The 20,304-nt window shown below is 41.9% G+C and overlaps 1 protein-coding gene across 1 annotated transcript in view; it reads right to left on the bottom strand.

Moving 5' to 3' along the window:
* The window catches only part of UACA (uveal autoantigen with coiled-coil domains and ankyrin repeats), a 95,823-nt gene extending 87,653 nt beyond the window's left edge, over positions 1-8,170 (bottom strand). The window contains exon 1 of the mRNA XM_043554024.1: positions 7,882-8,170. Coding sequence (XP_043409959.1) covers positions 7,882-7,965 — 84 coding nt within the window. The 5' untranslated portion in view covers positions 7,966-8,170. The remainder of the gene's footprint in view (positions 1-7,881) is intronic.
* Between the last annotated feature and the right edge of the window lie 12,134 nt (positions 8,171-20,304).

The following is a 20,304-nucleotide window of genomic DNA, read 5'->3' as shown; positions in this document are numbered from 1 at the left end:
GAATAAGGAGGCATCAAGTGTATATTATCCTGCCATTCTGTTTATAATTTCAGGAAGTGCATTTCAACCATCATTTTTTGGGAAATTTCCTACAGAAATCAATTTGATTCGCTCTTATATAACTAAGCTCAAGCAGGTGGAAATGTTCGACAATTTATTATATGCCTTAGGTGTCAAGGCAAATGTTTGCATGATTGCTAACAGGACACTTAAGTCTTCTAATAGGATAGACATGAAACACAGGAGTTGTAATGTTTAAGTTTAATATTCTTGGATGTAGATTTCTTTACCAAGTATGTTGCTGGCTATTAGCTCATTCTAGGCAGGAAAGAAAAGAAGGATAAACTTGTTAACTCCTACCCATACAATAATTTCTTCACATGAAATTTTACCAATTGAGAAATCTGTCTGAACAAGGACTTAAACTTGTCAAGGAACTCAAATTCTTTATTCTTGAGAGAGAGAGAGAGAAAGAGAGAGACAGACAGACAGACAGCATGAGCAGGGGAGGAGCAGAGCAAGAGAGGAACACAGAATCCGACGCAAGCTCCAGGCTCTGAGCTGTCAACACAGAGCCCGACGCGGGGCTCGAACTCACAAGCTGTGAGACCAGGGCCCGAGCCGCAGTCAGACCCTCAACGGATTGAGCCACCCAGGCGCCCAGGAATTCAAATTCTTAATTCAAGTTAACAAAAAGAAAAGCTTTCCTTTATTCCCCTCTAGCTGCCACCCTCCAGCTCCTCACTCTGAAATTTTCATCCGCACCTCATCTGCGCCACCCTCTATGGTAACACCAAGGTTCCTTTCCACATCTGATGCTCCCTCAATGCACTATGGAATTTCACAGCTCTATACCACTGCGTTTGCTCTTCTTTTGCCTGGACAACCCTTCAAACTGTCTATCTGGCCCAGGCTCAAGCTTCACCTTTTCACCTCCTCCTCCTCCACCCTACACATCTGTGCACCCACAGCAATTTATATACACCTCTATCACTCCCTGGCTTTTAACATACCGTATTATATGTCTGGCTCTTAAAACTTTTGAAGGCCGTGGCTAGATCTTTCTCATTACAGAATTTTTAGGACATACACAAAATATAATAGTATCACAAAAGTAAATACAACAGTATCATGAACCAGCCAACTACAACAATGAATTCATGACCAACCCTGTTTCAACTCTACCCCCTATACTCACTTCTCCCATCCGCCCACTCACAGATTATTTGGAAACAAATCCCAGACTTCACATCCTTTCATCTGTAAACAATATACTTCTAAATGTTTCTCTGAAAGATAAAAACTCTTTGCAAACATAACCACATCGCTACCATTATCACATTTAAATCTTTTTAGGTAATGGTTCCACAATGCCATCACTTATCCCGGTGGTGTTTACATTGGTGTTACATCATTTTATTTTTATGATTAATCAGGGTCCAAATGAAGTCTATCATTGCATTGGTTAATATGTCTCCTAGATCTCTTTTAATCTCCAGGTTTCTCCATTTTTTTTCTTATTATAATTTACTTTTGAAGAAACTAAGCCATTTGTTCTAAGAGTTTCCCATGATCACAATTACATTCACTGCATCCCCATGTTGCTCTATACCTGTATTTTCTGTTAAATGGAGGCTCTTTGGGCAAGACTATTCATAGGTAGTAATGAATATTTCTATCGGGAGAAACAGACAACAACCCATCTGGTTGTCTTTCCCTTTGAGACCTTAGTAGCCACTGATAATCACTGTCTGTGCTCTAGATCCATCAATTCAATAGGAGCTGGGAAACTGTGACATATACCAATTCCATCATCCCAACTTCATCTATCAGCTGGGATGAAAACACCTTGTATAAAAAGAAACCTCCCTCATCAAATACTTGGTTGGCTTAAGGAAAAGTATCATACTTCATTCTTTGTCTTTATTTTCTGGTTCTTAAAAGAATACATCAGCTCCCTAACATCCTCCAAAAGTGACAAGTTTCTCTTTGTTTTGTAATCATTATTATGAATGCACAGATTTAAAGACTAGTACACTGCCACATTATCCTTATTGATGATGGAACTGTCCCAGCACTGGCCACGTGGGAACCTCTTCAAGTTGGCTCCTGAGTCCGAACCTTTGATGGCCTCCTTGCTTTCTAGTGTGACAGAGGATTCCAGGCTCCACTTACGCATTTTCTGCTTCCAACTTGGAATTACCTATTTCTTCACGGAGGACTTAATTATAATTCACTCTTGAGCCTAACTTATGTGTTCCATCAACGTTTTCCAAACTAAATAGGGTCCAATTCCTGAACTAATAATTTTAAATTTGAAAAATGTGGATCGTGCACAATAAACAAAGATTTACAATCATTATTTCACTCTTATTAATAAGCAATTAAGGGGTGCCTGGGTGGCTCAGTTAAGCACCTCTTAGTTTCCGCTCAGGTCATGATCTCACAGTTCATGGGATCAACCCTTGCCCCCCCCCCACCGACCCCCACCCCATCAGGCTCTGAGCTGACAGTGCAGAGCCTACTTGGGATTCTCTCTCTCTCCCTTGCTGTCTGCCCCTCCCCACCCTCTCGCAAAACAAATAAATAAACTTTTAAAAAAAGAAGTAATTAAAATCCTTAACTACTCAGGTCCCCGAGTGGCTCAATCAGTTAGGCATCTGACTCTTGATTCTGGCTCAGGGCATGAGCTCACAGTTTGTGAGTTCAAGCCCCACATTGGGCTCAGCAAGGACAGTGCAGAGCCTGCTTGGGATTCTCTCTCTCCCTCTCTTATCCTCCCCCACTTGTCCTCTCTCTGTCTCAAAATAAATAAATAAAAAAGAAATCCTTAACTACTCATCATTTAAGTTCTTGAATTCCCCGTGTACCAACTCAACTGTCTACTTTAGTATTATAATAAAATTCAGCAATTCAAATAAGCATGATCACCTGCAGTTAAAATCAAAAATATAAAAACAGGGTTTCTTTATTGTGATCTTCCTTCAAGAACCGCAAGAAATGCAATGCAGGGATAACTCTAGGAAATTGTCTGAACAAAACTTTAATTAAGTTAAGCGTTTTTAATTAAAGGTTGGCATCCTGGGGGCGCCTGACTGGCTCAGTCATGAAGCATGCAACTCTTGATCTCAGGGTCGTGAGTTTGATCTCCAGTTGGGTGTGGAGATTACTTAAAAAAATAAAATAAAATCTTTAAAAGAAAACAACAAAAATAAAGGTTGGTATCCTAAATGAAATCGAATAAACAATGCTCAATTAAGTATCATGAGTTTAAATGTAACAATTTGTGATCTTAATTCTTACTATTCACATCACCCAAAAATCATTGTTATAATAATAATGTTAACATCTTTTCAAATGTACTCCAAAACAGAAAACGCTTCTCAAAATCATAACTGAGACAAAATTTAATCTTTTATACTTTCTAAACATCTCATACTTGTGTTCTTAGTGGGAATCAAAGGAATTTTTTTGAAGATATTTTTCAGTTGCTGTATCTGTAACTCTAAATGTGTTTAGAAATACCAATATTTTTTCAGGTTACTGAGATATTAACAAGATGCTTTAGAACGTATTTGGTTGCTCATTCATAAAATTCATTGCCCCCAAATCAGAGTAGCCTAGAGAAACAGCAGAAAACTAACTGCAGAACCTCCCACCTCAGAGATAACTAACAATCAGCATTTACTCCACTACAAATGATAAGTGTAAGTACAGTTTAGGTGGAACCCCCTTCCAAAATGTCTGTTAACAGTATCTGTTACTGTGACTGTTCTGGAAATACAGTCTCTTAATTTTAATTACTCAATTTTCCTAGTCTGAACTAGGTGAAAACGGAATAGTCTATTCTCACTGTACACATAATTGTATACATAATTGTACATATAATTGCATATGTAATTGACTAGATTTGAAATAGCATTTACAGTCATTCAATTATCCCTTTCAGAAATCTGAAGCTCCAATTTAGTGATTAAGATAAATGTCAACAACAAAAATAGTTTTATTTTATGATTAAAAGATGCAGCTATCTCCAGATTCATCTAGTATAGGACAAACTCTCAAATGTACTTTACCCACAATTTATAATTATGAACTACATTTATATATATCTACAAACATAACCACTGTTGAGTGAACTCTAAACTCATTGGCATATTTATAACATGGTACTATTCAAAATATTTTAAATGACTTTTTCTACATATAACTTAGCATGTTAAGCTAATAATCTGTATTTCACATACTATAAAATATTTACATACCTCAGTCTATTGTTAATGCATCTCTTTCAAATAAATAACCTTAAATAAATACAAGAAGAAAAAGATTTATGAAATACACATGTTAAGATTTTTCTTCCTCAAATCAAAGTTGTGCAGAGAACATTATGATGATTACCATGATAATTAAAATGACTGCTTTAAGATTCAAATTAGGTAATCATGGGGGTAAAAGGGAGGGGGGGAAGCAAGATATATATACATATATATATATACACACATATACATATATATATGCATATATATATATACACATATGTATATGTATATATATATATATATATATATATATGTCTTACACCAGATTATTCTATATGGATCAAACACTTATATGTTAAACATGAAGCAAATTAAAAAACTAAAAGAAATTAGGTAGATTTTTTTTTTTTGCTTAATATTACAGAGTAAAAAGATGAAAATATAATGTAAACCTAAAAGTCACAAAAGGTTGATAAACTGAATTGCATAAAAATAACCACTTTCTGCATAGCAAAAGCCACCATAAACAAAGTCCTAAGATGAATAACCAACTAAGAAAAAATATTACTCCTACTAAAATGGCTAATTTCCATGACATAAAGTATGTACAAATGAATTTAAAAAATCAACAACCCAATAGAAAAATGCAAAGGATAAACTTGTTCATGAAAAAGAGAAAAGATCTATTGGGAGTTGGACTGGAATAGCATTGAATGTATGGGCCAATTGAAAGTTGATGTTCTTAAGATAATGAGTGTTCCAATCCAAAACATGGTTATTTATCTCCTTATTTAGGTCTTTAGTGATTTTCAATAAAATTTTGTGATGAAAGAAAGAAAGAAAGAAAGAAAGAAAGAAAGAAAGAAAGAAAGAAAGAAAGAAAACATGCAGCAGGCTCTTAAAAGCATGGAAAAAATAATTTCTCACACATTGGGTACATGATATATGGAAGGAAATTTAACATTCTTCACTATTACAAATGCACGTATCCTTTAACCCAGCAATTCTTTTAGAAACTGATCCTACAAGTGTACACGCACACACACACGCACATACACACACAAACTTGAAATATACACAGGTTTATTCATCATTGCATATTACAGCAAGGATCCGAATGGAGAAGCTCTGATTGGGCCTAATTATTTACAATTAAAAAAATGATATAGAGGGGCGCCTGGGTGGCGCAGTCGGTTGAGCGTCCGACTTCAGCCAGGTCACGATCTCACGGCCCGTGAGTTCGAGCCCCACGTCAGGCTCTGGGCTGATGGCTCAGAGCCTGGAGCCTGTTTCCGATTCTGTGTCTCCCTCTCTCTCTGCCCCTCCCCTGTTCATGCTCTGTCTCTCCCTGTCCCAAAAATAAATAAACGTTGAAAAAAAAAATTTTTTTTAAATGATATAGAATAGTACAGTATGCTATCATTCCCATAAAGCGTGAATATTTATATTCATATTTGTTTGTATGTGCTACACTCTGAAGGAATATGCAATTAACTGGTAACACCAACAATATATACACGTGTGACCAAATCTGACTGACATTTGGGATTATGGTATAGATTGAAAGCAAAAGGAATCTATTTCTCCTGTACATTCATTTCATTCTATCTTGGTTTGGTGTTATTCATCATCACACTCATTTATTTTCATTTAAATATTTTACAAAATTTATTTTAATGTCTAACTTAAACAGAAATGCTCACTTTTTCTTTTTTATTATTTATTTATTTTGAGAGAGAGTGAGAGAGAGAGAGAGAGAGAGAGAGAGCGCGCGCATAAGCAGGGAAGGGGCAAAGAAAGGGAGAGAATCCCAAGCAGGCTCTGCACTGTCAGCATGGAGCATGAAGCGGTGCTCAAACTCAGGAACCATGATATCGGGACCTGAGTTGAAACCAAGAGCTGCATGCTTAACCGACTGAGCCACCTAGGCGCCCCAAAATGTTCACGTTTTCTAAGCAGGCAGATTCTGTCTTTTTTATACTATGTATTTCTCTTTATTTTTATGCTATTTTAAGAAAAAGAATGCTCAGTTTAGTAAATACTAAAGATTTAAGGTTGGAGAGATGCACTTCATGTTCCAAATGTATAAAATGCAAACTGGCAGGCTAACAATAACAATTAAATACTCTGCATTTCTAGAGGAGAAAACAGGATAAAATTAAGGTATAGAAACCTCCCACTGGGATGTGGATCTGTAGCCAAACAAAATGGGAAAATATAGCAAATAAATATAGAAAAGCTTATCTTTTACAAAGCTGAAAGGCAACCTGCACTACAAAAAAGTTTAATCTTTAACTACAGTGACCTCTGGTATCACTAAATATTTGTCAATTATTATTTTAAAAAACAACGTGAAGCAAAGAAATCTCTTATGTGCTTATAAAACAAGTCCATGCTTTATTAAACTTCAAACCATCAAGTATCGTGCCATCTATAACTTTCTTTTTTTTTTTTTTAACTGGAAATTAAAGAGCCTAGTTTTGCCACAATGTCCTGTTAAGACCGAGTAAAATCATCGCAGAAGTAGGCGAAGAGAAAGCCACAATTCTGAATTAACTCCTAACCAGAAGCAGATTAAATAGTATTCTCATAAAAAGCACACAGAATCATTTAGTACAATTTGTGCCACATTATAAAGGCCCTTTTTAGTAACTCCAAGTGGGCAAACTGGGCAGTTTGGGCATCCCATCTCGTGTACGTTTCTGACTCTTCGCGACTTTTTAAAGCAACCTTTCATTTAATAACGCAGAATTTTGATGACACTGCCATTCTTCTGACTTGCCAAATTATCCAAATCCCAACATCTGCAGTCAGGCTGTTTCTCAAGATTTCTGATCTGCTGCCAACTAGAGAGAGGCCCTGAGTACTCGTGAGCGTGCACGCTGAGGCCGGGCTGCCGAGCGCCGCCCGCCTGTCCCCCCGCACGTCTGTCCCACAGGTGAAGCTCGGCCCCGCAGGACCACCACCTTCCCAGCGTCACCACCACTTCCAGGACCGCTCCCTACGATGCTTTGTCTGCATCTGCGCCCTAGTCCGTCCGCCTCACTCAGAAATCCAGCTTCCCCAGTGATACAGCGACGGCGGCCAGCACCCGACGTCCCCTGGGCCTCGGAGTCTCGGACCCGAGGAGGGTGCGGAGTGCGACCGGCCGGCACCCGGGCCGCTGCCCTGCCCACCCGGATCGTGGGGCGCTAGTCCCCCCCGTCCCGGCCCCCCGCGGGCCCGGCCCGACAGGACGCGCGTGGGGAACCGGGCCAGCCCCGGGCGAGGGGAGGGGCCGGGGTCGCCGGGGAAGAGGGGAGCCAGAAACCCGGGATGGAGGGAGGAGTGGGGCCGATTGAATCCCGGAGCGCCGGAGTTTCATCCAGGAGTTTCGGGGACCTGGGGGTGAGCGGCGGGGGCTGTGCCGTGGCGGCGACGGGGAGGGTCTCCAGGGTCTCCGCGCCGACGCCGAGCCCCGGCCCAAGGGAGGAGGAGTCCCCGGGACGACGGAGAGGGACGAGCTGAGAGGAGGTTGAGCAGGGCGGCGCGCGCTTCCGAGCAAAGGACCCCGCGGCTCGCGGGAGGGCAGCGCCGGCAGCCCTGGCAGCCCAGGACACGCACGGGCCATGGGACTCACCGCGCTGGCGGTGGCGACGGCGGCGCCGGACGACGCGGGGCCGGACGCCTCCTGCCTCCTCAGGCGGGACTTGAGACTCTTCATGGCCAAGTCTTCGCAGTCCGGCTCCTGGCGGCGCGGCGCGCCCGAGCCGCGCGCGAACCTTCAAGTGTGCGGGCTGCGAGCGCGCGGCGAGGCGACGGAGGCGGCGCCGGCGGTCCCGGCCCCACCTGCCACCTGGGGGGCCCCCCGGCTGCCCCCGGCTCCGGGCCTGCGGTGGGGCTCCCCTTCCGCAGCCAATCCTCCCGCGGCCCTGGCGGGGGTGGGGCCGGCTCCGGCCAATCGGAATCCGGGAAGGGGGCGGGACTTCCCTTTCAAACTTCTTAACACCCTTCCTCTCCCTGCTGGAAGAAAAGTTTAGAACTTCAGCCGCGGGACTGGCGGAGGTGAGCGGTGGCTACTTGGAAGGACGTGGGAACCAGTCTCCAGGCCACCGGTGCCTGCCTACTTTAGTGGTCTCAGGTCTAAAGAGAGCAGAGGGTCCAACCTAAGCCAGCTCGCGTATTGGCCGGATCCCACCCCCCCCCCCCCCCCATCTCCTACCCATGTGCTTTTTCCCAAGTTAAGTTCCCTTTCTTTCGTCTGGTCCCAGGAAGAACACACAGCTTTCAACTTCCCTGCCGTCGGCCGGTGTTTTACTACACAAATCCCAGTGCCTGGAAACAACCACACGCATCTAAACTCCGGAAACATACCACAGCCTCTAAGGAATAAGGTGCGGGCGCAACAGAAAAACATACAGTTAAGAACAGACTTTGAAAGACGTTACAGTAAATGTTAGATGGTCAGTGATTATTTGTTGGGGAAGAACCTGCTGCTTTAGAGAGAAAGATGGAATGGCGGGGGAGAGAGAGTGGGAGAGCATCAATAAAATATAGTGGTGAGGACAGCGGTGAAAAAAGGAGAGACGAAATTTTTGAGAAAAAGAAAAAAGTATACCTCTAACCCTTTGTGCTGTGCCAAGGAAAAAGGAGGAAACAAGGTCTAGTGCTTTCCATATAGTCACATTTTGCATCACAATTCTCTGAATCCAATCCATTCATTTATTTATTTATCCAACCCACACATATGTTTAAGGAGTACTATACACAGCTAGTTACCAGAGGGAAAATAATAAACATGATATGTTGCTTTGCATCCAGGAAGTTTACAATCTAGTGAGTAAGACAATAAAACAGGTAGTCTCACTGAAGTATGTAGAGTTTGCCTCAGCTGCTAGGAGACAACATAGATAGCCCAGTTCTACAGTCTAAGTTCAAGGAAGATCTGATGGAAGAAGCAAAGCCTGATTTGATACTTTAACTTATTTAAAAAAAAAAAAAAAATGACCCACATAGCCAAAGTGGTACAAGAAGTTGCCAAAGGAAAACATATCATGGCCTTTTCTTCAAAATATTTTTCATTTTCTGCAAAAATACACTAAAGCTAATGAATTAATTCGTCCTGTCCAGAAATTCGGATTAATGAGAATCATTTAAAGGAAGGACAAAGAGGGGCGCCTGGGTGGCTCAGTCGGTTGAGCATCTGACTTCGGCTCAGGTCATGATCTCACGGTTCATGAGTTGAAGCCCCCCATATGAGGCTCTGTGCTGACCACTCAAAGCCTGGAGCCTGCTTTGGGTTCTGTGTCTCCCTCTCTCTTTGCCCCTCCCCTGCTCGCTTGCTCTCTCTCTCTCTCTCTCTCTCTCTCTCTCTCGAATAAATAAACATTTTTTTAAAGGAAAAAAATTTTTTAAAGGAAAGATGAAGAAACAGGCAGGTGAGCAACACCCAGTAGTTTGCTTTTAATATGACATCTTCAATCATCATTAGGGTCCATTTTTCCCAGCAAAATATTTATTCTAGCAGGCACCCATTTGAAAAGACAAACAGTCCATGTTTCTGACTAACAATGGATTCTTTTTGTCTGAAAGGTCAGTGGCTTCCTTTAGAATTTCCTTAGAAGTAACTCAAGGTTTTATTTAAATACTGTTAAAAAAAATTTTTTTTAGAGCTCTCTTGGAGAGGCAGCATCCAAAGATTGTGTTAGCCCTTAACAAAAAAGTAATTAACAGTGAATTTTGTCTTGATTAGTTCTATGAAAGGAAATTTCTTTGACTCTTCCTCTTTCCTCAGATCCACAACCATTCAATTTTTGGTGGCTCTTAATAAGGGTGCCTGTGGACAGTTGTGTCTCTGTCTTCACCTGCCACTACAAAGCCAAAATTATCCCATATCGGGATATTCTAGAAGTTTCCCAACCAGTCATCCAACCTCCAGTCTCACCTTTCCCATCACTAGTAAATTACTAGCCATCCTCAAAAGTCTTAACAAAATATTCCTCCCTTGCTCAAAAACCTTCAGCAGCTAATGAATGAAATCTAACTCCTTTACTTGGCATTTAAAGCTCTACAACATGAGCTCAACCCTGTTCTCCATCTGACGCTCCAAGCAAATTACTCTTCAGTTAATTCCTCAAACATGGGTCATGCCTTTCCATTTCCACGTCTTTATGAGGCTATTCCCTCCTCCAGTCATTTGCTATCTACATTCAGCTAACAAACTCCTACTCCCTCCAGGAATGATTGGAAAAAGGCACAAGGTGGCTTCTGGAGTACTGTACTATTCCATCTGGTTACCTAACCAGAGCGCTGGTTACGTAACTAGTGTGTTCCATTTGTGAAAATTCAGTTAGCCTGTAGTCTTTACGAGATGTACGCTTTTAAGTGTGTGTGCTATACTTTAATAAAAAGGTTTTTTAAATCATACATCTGTTCTAAGTGCCCTCCTCTATCATAGAGCCTTCTCTGATCACTCCACTGAAAGTGATCTCTCCATCCTCCAACGGGTTAAATTGGGTCTCCTATGATACTAACAGATATGTTCTGAACAAGCATTTCGCTACTAGACTCCAAATTCCTTAAAACTAGGGGATAACTGATATATGTTTGAATCCCTTTTGATACTTAGCACATAGTGGTAAGCGCTCAATAAATATCTCTGAATGGATTGATGCATTCTTGTAGAGTGCATAACGGTTGTTTGTTCCAAGTATTCATGGACAGGATTGGCAACCCCCTGTTTATGAGTAGGAGTAGTGACTATCTCCTGTAGCATCCAAGTTCTCATAGCCCTGGTAACTGGCTTCTTTTCTGTTGTTACTGGATAAAGCAAAGGAAACAGACAGAGCCACGAGCCCAGCCTGCATCAGTTTCCAAAAATGTTGGGCAAGTTATTTTTATGAACTGTCTGTATGATGTCCCCACGGTGTCTGTGTCCAGTGGCCTTTATGGATTTTTCCAGGCTAGAAACTTGATAGCTGATGTCTGCTTATTCCCATTTGAGAACAGCTAAGTAAATAGCAGTGGCTTGAATATGGAGTGAGGCTTTTTATATTGATCTGGAAGCCCCCTACATGAAGTAAAGTCACTATTATTAGCACTCGGCCAGACAGGTTTGGTTTTGTTCACTATCATCACTATGGTTTATTTTTACCTTCCCTTCAGAGCAAAAGGCACTTGTCAAACGTGGATGGGTTTTTATTTGTTACCATACCGAATCTGTATGAAAGCTTTTGTTCTGCTTATGTGTTACAATTTATGAAGCCAGGAAGGGAAATGATGTTTAGAAAAGCATTTTAATGTAAAGGCTCTCAAATAATACCAACGGGCAAAGTTAGTCTCCTTACCACCTCTATCGCTTGACCCCTGTTGTCAAGGAGCTTGTGTTCTAGACCGGGGAACAAAGCTAACGTGTAGCTCGGCTGGCAAACGACTACTCACTGAACTGCAGAGTAGGATCGTGAATGTGGGTGGTATTCAGGGAAGGCAAAAAGCAGGAGATAAGTGTGGATGAAGGGATGGTATCCAAGAGTGGACGGAGCTTCGGTGAGTGCCCACAGGTGACAAGGAACACCAGGGAGGAAGAGGATGCCGAGGGGACCAGCCAGAGCAGGTACAGAGAGCACAGTTGGGAGATGCCTACTGATAACAATCTGATGACAGTGGCAACAAGCGGACGAAGACCATTCCTTAGGAACATAAAGAACTGACACACAAAATCAAGTGTACACATAAAAAGATCCCTTTTGAAACAGGAAAATCTTCCAGACAAACTCCGGTTATGAACTTCGTGTCCAATGACTTCCCTCCTCACTTTTAGAGCTTCCTGCCACTCCGGGTAGCCCAGGGAACCCAGCCAACAAAGCCCCGTCAAAATTCCTTGGAGGGAACCATGGTCTCCCGGCTCAGATGCCAGGGCGATAGCTGCCAGAGCCACGTGTGGCCACGGGGTCACGAAGAAGGGCACCCCCAGCCACGACTCCTACAGCAGCCCCAGGAATGTGAGACCTGAGGCAGTTCTCACACCCTCTTCTCTTGCCACATTCAAAACTAAAACACATTGCATGAGAGAGCTTTTAAAAAATAAATAATAGGTCATCTTTGGCACTAATTTAAAAACCATCTGCATCTCTAGTAAGCTCTCCGATGACCCCATTCTGGAAAATCTAGAGTAAGGAGAAGAAAAGTGGGAAGAAAGGGTGGCTTCTGCTCCCTAGAACCATAGGCACTTGTGTGAGTTTTCTTAGTTACTCAGCTCAAATACTCGTAGGGATGTCAGTTCCCTCTTACAGAACCTTCTCTAATTTCTCCCATGGAGAAATTATCACTCTGCTATAGCGATCGTTAAGTCTGCTAGCTATCTCCCAAAGAGGCCTGCTTTCCGTCTATCTCTCTGTCCTCCGTGGCATTTACAGACTGCCTTTCACCTACAACACACCAAATGTGCCATGAGTTTCACTATTGAAAAAGGGAGCAAAAGAGCAGGGAAGGGCATGGTCAGCAACTTCCTTGGCATAATTGAGCTTACACCTAAAAAAAGCAGTTGAGCTACTCAGTTATTTCTTTGAATCCAGGTTTAATGTAGAAAGAAAGAGAGAGAGAAAGAAAGAAAGAAAGAAAGAAAGAAAGAAAGAAAGAAAGAACGGACAACACGTTTCATTTGGTGAAAAATAACTTCTGTTATCAAGTCTTGATTATACAAAGCTCTAGAAATACTAATGGCTTCACTTTAATGAGATCAATGGCCCTAGGTACACATGGTTCAAAGGCAGAAGCTCTTGATTGCCTCTTTTAAAAACAGTCTTCCTTGTCCTGGAGCCCAGATAAACATAAAGCATTTGGTTCAGGGATCAGTAACTGTCTGACTCCAGAGTAAACTTTCCTGGACCTTGGGGTTTTCTTATCTTGGCTAGGATACCAGGATATGCACAAACAGTGAGCCAAAGACTCCCAAGATTCCAGCACTCCTGAATAAGTAGATAAAGAAAGCTTCTTGCTTTTGAGTTGAAAATACGGCCGATAAAGACTATCTCCATAGAATTTAAATGAAATTTTTACTTTTTCTCCTTATAATTTTTGCCTTCCGGGTCTTCAGGGGAATTTTTAAATTCTGGCAAGGTACCAGTAAATACTCTGGATTGAATAACTAAATTACTGATAAATTATGTGACTGGTACACTCCATGCCAATCTTTGCTAATGAAAAAACATTGCAGATAAAATAACTCAAGGTAAATCTCATATTCAAATGCACTTGGTAAGTGGCCCAAGCTTTATGATGCACGTTTAACAATGATCTTACAATTACTTAAATTAAAATTACTATTGACCTGAGGCACCTGGGTGGTTAGTTGGTTGAGCATTGAACCCTTGATTTCGGCTTAGGTCATGATCCCAGGGTTGTGGGGAGCCTGCTTAAGAGTCTATCTCTCCCTCTGCCCCTCCCCCACTTGTGTCCTATGTGCCCTCGTGCTCTCTCAAAAAAAAAAAAAAAAAAAAAAAGGACTATAGTGATTTACATTATCCCAAAAGAAAGGCTATAGGCACCATACTGGATAGGTAGATGTTCTAACAAAGTTGTATGTAAACACAGCTTATTACATATATTATATTTCATATTACATGATTGCGTATTATTTTATATACATATTTTTTTTAGTTTTTTTTTTTACATTTATTTATTTTTGAGGAACAGAGTGAGACAAAGCCTGAGCGGGGGAGGGGCAGAGAGAGAAGGAGACAGAATCCGAAGCAGGCTCCAGGCTGAGCAAGTGGTCAGCACAGAACCCGATGTGGGGCTCGAACCCACAAACTGTGAGATCATGACCTGAGCTGAAGTTGGAGGCTTAACCGACTGAGCCACCCAGGTGCCCCTATTTTATATATTTTTAATGTACTATTTGGAATTTTCATAAAATATCTTTACAATTTCATACATCTTTACGTAAGTCCTGATTTTTATATAAAAATTATATCGATATAAGTGTAGATAAAACATGTATTTTTAAAAATTTAATCTTAAAAATGAGTTCCTAGGGCACCTGGGTGGCCCAGGCAGTTAAGCATCTGACTCTTGATTTAGGCTGAGGTGATGATCTCACAGTTGCCGAGATTGAGCCCCTAGTCAGGCTCTGGGCTGACAGCAAAGAGCCTGCTTGGGATTCTCTCTCTCCCTCTCTTTCTGCCCCTCCCCTGTTCCTGCTGGCTCTCTCTCTCTCTTAAATAAATAAGTAGAACTTTTAAAAATGAGTTCCTTGCACAATATTATAAGGATTTATAGATGGATGGATGTATGGATGTATGGATGAATTTGGTTACCAAAAGTCTCAGACTTCTGCTTTTTGGAAAAGAATAGTTGATTAAAAATTTTTCCTGCATGCCCCTTCTTCAAAACGACTTGCATCAATGTTTAAATTAGCATAAAAATTAAAATATAATTTATACCAAATTGGTGATATTTAATTACAATGCTGATTTGAGAGAAATTTTTTAATTAAAATATGATTCTTAAATACTGCAACTTTATTCCACTTTGCATATAAGCCATTAGGGCTGTTTTAAAAGCATACATTATTCAGAGACATTTGTCCACTATTCCACCCTCATAGATAAGCCACATATATATTCTTTATATCATCTGTATCAGTTTAGTACAAGCATCAAGAGATATTCAATAATAATTGATCAGTGTATGCTTTTCCTATGGCTATTTTTTGAATGCTGTTGCCACCAGCAAATATTCAAAATAACTAATAAATTAAAATACCAATACATCCTGGACTTCAAAAGAGTTACGTTTTAATTTTGCCATGCTAAGTAGAAGCATGTATGTATTATGCTCTGTAAACTTCAAAACCGTCCCTAACCCAAACAACAATTAAGAACAGCTCCTTTGAACCTTCGAGGGGCGTGGCCCGTGAATCTCCTGAAGATCAAGGCACAGCATTTTAAAGCTAAGCTAAAAGGCATGTTTCTTCCACTACTGAGACGCAGAGCTCTGAAAGAATAATAAACTCTCACGATCCAACGTCTTAGCTCATAACTCTGAAGTGACACTCATCAGGTCAACAAATGCCAATAAGCCTGAAAACCTTACCACCCAGAGGGCTGGGCTCCCACGAAGCAAGTAAACCCTAACTGAGTAACCTTGGGGAATTCCCAAATATGAATCACAGCAAATCACCCAACAACGATAAAGGTTGCTCCCACTCCGACATGAACACATATAGCCAGAAAGCCCCCGTTCACGAGCACACTATCCAAGGCAACACTATCCAGCCTATGGCAGAATGTCAACACGTTTGCTTCTCTCCAGAAAGGAGTTGAAGTGACTTACAACAAATGTCATTGCCATGCTTCCCATAACAAAAGTAGGAAATGAGCCTGAGGAAGGGAGAATTTGTGTTCGCTGTTGGAACAAAGATTACTGCTGTCCTTGAGTCTGAAATGTGGTTTTCAGCTTCCTAAGAGCCAGGGCAAAACAAAACTGGGAACAATCAGTGACAGCTTTAACAGTGGAAAAGGAAAGGGTGAAGCAAGTTCTCAATGGAGGTAAAGTTTTCCTGATGCTGCCTTCCAAAAGAAATTCCTCGTGTGGGTGTGGCTTTCTATGTGGGGCAGGGAACAACAGTATAGCAGCCGGTCTCCTCAACGATACTAACTATTGTATTTAGAAATACCTTTGTTGGGCGTCCAGAACGTTCATTCATTCACACAGCAGTTGTTGGTTAGTCACAGGTGATGTGTGAGGCAACACTAGGGAAACAGCAGGGGCCAAAATAGTCAAAGGATCCACTGGTTGTCATGAGCTGGATTCTAGCAAGGCTGGTGGGAAGGAGACAAAACAGATGAGTGGACAAAATAAATGCAGACGGTAGATATGAGGAAAATACAAAAAGTAACATGCTGGAGAATAAGCTCCCGTAGATTGGGTGCTCAGGGAAGTGCTTTGGGGAGAAGTGACTGAACTAAGGTCTGAATGACAGACAGAAAGGAGGCTGCCACGTTTAGATGTGAAAGTAAAACACTCCAGGCAGAGGAAAGAGCAAATGCCAAAGTACAAAGGGGCGGTCCAGCTTGGCAATGTTGCAGGAGCATATGGAAGGCCAGTGTGGCTGAAGCACAATGGGAGAAAAATATGAGCCAGATGAGTTTGGAGAGGCAGCCTGGGGCCAACACAAGTAGGGATTGTAGGCCAAAGTGAGGATTTGGGATGGTTTTCTAATGGAAAGCTAATGAAGATTTCCTGATAGGAAGCTAATTAAGCAGGGGATGATGGGGTCTTATTTACATCCTGAAAAAAATCTTCCTGCTTCTAGGGAAAGAATTGATCATAAGTGTCTAGGAGGGAAAGCAGGAGGGCATGAACAGGATTGGGATACAGTCTAGAAATAGAAGTGACTTCCTAGTAGACTGGATCTGGAGAGGGAAACCTGAGGCAACGAGGTGGATGGAGATACCACTTACTGAGTGGGGATGACATTGGGAACTATGTTTTGAAGGGAAAGCCAGGGGTTCTATTTTGGTCATGCTGGTCGGAGCTGCCCACTGGGGAGCCAAGGGAGGAGATATTAACTAGGCAGCTTAAATAGCTAGAGTGAAACTCCTTGGGGAGGGGGCTAGAGACACAGCCTTGGGAATCCTGGGCAAATGCATAGAGCTTAAGGCCATGGGACCAGATGAGATCTATCATGGGAGAAAAAGGCCAAGGGCCAAGAGGAGAAGGTCCCGCATAGGAGACAGACAGGGATGGCCAGAGGGCAGGCAAAAAACCAGAGTGTGGTGCTCCAGCAATCAAGGGAGGGTGGTTTTTCAAAGGCAGAATACTGCAGAATACTGCAGAGAGATGGACGAGCATGAAGACAGTTGAGTGACCATTGGGTTTGGCATTATGGATGCCACTAATGACAAAACAGCTCCCGGCGGGAAAGAGAAGCCTGAGTAAACTGAGTTCAAGAGAGAATGGAAGGTAATGAGGTAGAGGCTATGACCAGTGGGGTGTGAAGGAGAGCAGAGAAGGGGATAGTAGCTGGAAAGTGGCAAGGGAACCACAGAAGGCTTTGTTTTTTTAAGAACTACTAAAACTTTTTTGTAGGCTGGGAGAATGAACCAGTCAAGGAGAAAGACGGAAGAAGGACTGAAGAAGGGGGACACAGATGGGAGTTAAGCTCTTGAGAAGGTAAAAAAAAAAAGGGGGGGGGTGTGATCCTTTAGATAGGAGCTTGGACATGCCATCTGCAATAACACGAGTGAAGACAAAAAATACAGGTACAGATGCACAAAGGTCGCTATATTTGTGGAAGGAAAAGAAGAAGGTCTTTACTGTTGTCATTGCTTCTGTTTTCCTGCAAATCATGACCATCAGTTAAAAGGAAGATGGGCAATGAGGACACAGGGCGTTTGGATGTTTCAGGAGAACAAGAAGGTACGAGTCTTACAACTCTGAAATATCAACCTGACCTGACTGATCTACGAAATCCGCCTTGTCACTCTGAGTGTATGAAGATAATTTCTCCACTGATCTCTTTCTACCTGCAAAGCAATCCGCTTAGATAGGGACACCCAATATCTCAACTACCAGGCGGCAAACATTGGCTTATTCGTGTTCCTAAGCTATAAAGGGATGGGTCAAAGTATTTGTTCACCAAAGCATTCCATCTCACCCTTTTGTGTGTGCGCTTCTCACAGCTCAATACCTGCCACTACTACACAATAAGTAAAAGTTTGTGAGATATTGCCATGTGCCCAGCACCGTGCCGAGTCCTTTACATGTTATTTTTTTAATACTCCCCGCAAGTAAATGGGCAGTATGTACCATTATTCCAGTTTTAAGAATGATGATGCGGAAGCTGACATAGGCTAAATTACATCAATATTAGAGAAGGGGCGGGACAGAGAGTCAGCAATTATTAATCATGCTATGTAGTTATAAATGGAGTTGTGTAAACAAACGTAAAACCGAAGCCTAATCAGGGATTCCCACTTGTAAAGAATTTGCTCATAGAGAAAAAACAAAAACAACAAGACAAAAAACACACAACAAACGATAAAGTCAAAACTTAAATAAAATGACCTGTAAGTGATTTGCTATAGAAAATCAAAATACTTCAGAGAAAAAGACCAAAACTGGAAAATGGGAATTTAGAAACCCCTGTTGACAAAACTAGGTCTGTTGAAAAAGAAATTCAACCCCTGCTATACTGGTAAAATGTTTGATAGCTGACTTTTTTGGTGGTGGTCAGCTGGTGGGGGTGGGGGGAGGTTTGTAGTAACTGTCAACTTCCAACTCTCACCAAGGAGAGACAGCAATGTGACATCAACCAGCTCAAAAAAAAAAAAAAATCCTTTGAAATTTACCAGTTGGCTCTTGTGAGGTCACCCCAGCACACCACGGGAGGCAGTTAGAATGAATCCTTCTGGAACCACCAGAACTCATGTTCCCTCCGGCAGGTCTAGCAAGATCTCAGACTGTCAGCTGTCCGAGATTATAGCCCCCCCACCCCAGGAGCCAAGTCAATGAAATAAAAAGAGAACTCCAGCCCCGAATTATGCTGAGTCTAATGTATTTTTGATACTAGGGTTAGGAAAAGTATAACAGACCAGCTTGCTTTAGTCTTTGCATTTTGCTGGTACTTCCTCTTTTTTCCAAAATATGGAAAAGATGAAGTGAAGAAGATATAATCACATCTAGAGATTCAGAGTAGTCATTTCCTGGGTAACTCCGGGTCTATGTCCTCAAGCAGGAGTCATGGCTTCTTCCAGCAAGTGCCCAGGAAGTCAGTGTTGATTTATTGGATAATGTAAGTGACTGAGTTTTCTGAATGAAAACAATTCAGACACAGATTTAGCTTAATGCCATTTTAAACAAACGATTCGTTGACCTTCTGGTTTCAGGTTTAAGAATATGAATACTCATGGGGCACCTGGGTGGCTCAATCTGTTGAGCTTCCGACTTCTGCTCAGGTCACGATCTCACAGTTCATGGGCTCACGCCCCGCTTCGGGCTCTGTGCTGACAGCTCAGAGCCTGCTTCAGATTCTGTGTCTCCCTCTCTCTCTGCCCCTTCCCCATTCATGCTGTCTCTCTCTGTCTCTCAAAAATGAATAAACGTTAAAAAAAATTTTTTTTAAAGAATATGAATACTCACAAAAGCGGTGCATTTATAAAGTCATGGGTGATTGTCGTGTGAACTTTCAGAATTACGTATTTGTAGTTTCATCTCTGAGTCAAGTCGGAACAAGTTTGGTGGAGAGTGCCAGGTTGAAAAACCACTCTGAGGTAGACTCAAGCTTTCAGACATGTTCCCTAAGGGTTATTTTTTCAATTGTTTGCTCTTTGTTTTTAATATTAATGCTCCTGACATCATAAAAGCACTGCATTCTAAATAAAACATCAAAACATTCAAGAGCCCAGTCAATGCTGTCCAAAACTGAGATTCTAGATAAATATCTCAAGCAACTAGTGGTGTAAACAGCATCATTAAAAACAAGGAGAATCAGGGGCGCCTGGGTGGCTCAGTCGGTTAAGCGTCCGACTTCGGCTCAGGTCATGATCTCGCCGTCCGTGAGTTCAAGCCCCGCGTCGGGCTCTGTGCTGACAGCTCAGAGCCTGGAGCCTGTTTCAGATTCTGTGTCTCCCTCTCTCTGACGCTCCCCCGTTCATGTTCTGTCTCTCTCTGTCTCAAAAATAAATAAACGTTAAAAAAAAATCTAAAAAAAACACAAAAAACAAGGAGAATCAAGCAACAGGAGAGCTAGTGATTAAGAACATTCATTTGTTCACTCCTTGAATATTTACTGGGTGCTTCTTAAGTGCCAGGCGTAGTTCAGACTCCCTGAGACTGATCGTTCTTCCTAAAGAACAAAGATCCAGATGTGAAAAGCACTAGGGTGGCTGCAACAGAATGGAAAAAGGGGCAACAGATAGAGATAGCCTGAGGGACGGAAGGTGGGGCGGGGATCCAGATCCTGCAGTGCCTGGTAGGATATTGTGAGGGCTTAAGGCTTTTCTGGGAGGGACATGGGAAACCATATCATGGTTTTGCAGTAATCCAGGCAAGAGGCAAT

Source organism: Prionailurus bengalensis, chromosome B3 (genome assembly GCF_016509475.1).
Source record: "Prionailurus bengalensis isolate Pbe53 chromosome B3, Fcat_Pben_1.1_paternal_pri, whole genome shotgun sequence".
NCBI lineage: Eukaryota > Metazoa > Chordata > Mammalia > Carnivora > Felidae > Prionailurus > Prionailurus bengalensis.
The sequence above is the reverse complement of the archived record's forward strand: the minus strand, read 5'-3'. Positions and strand labels throughout refer to the sequence as shown.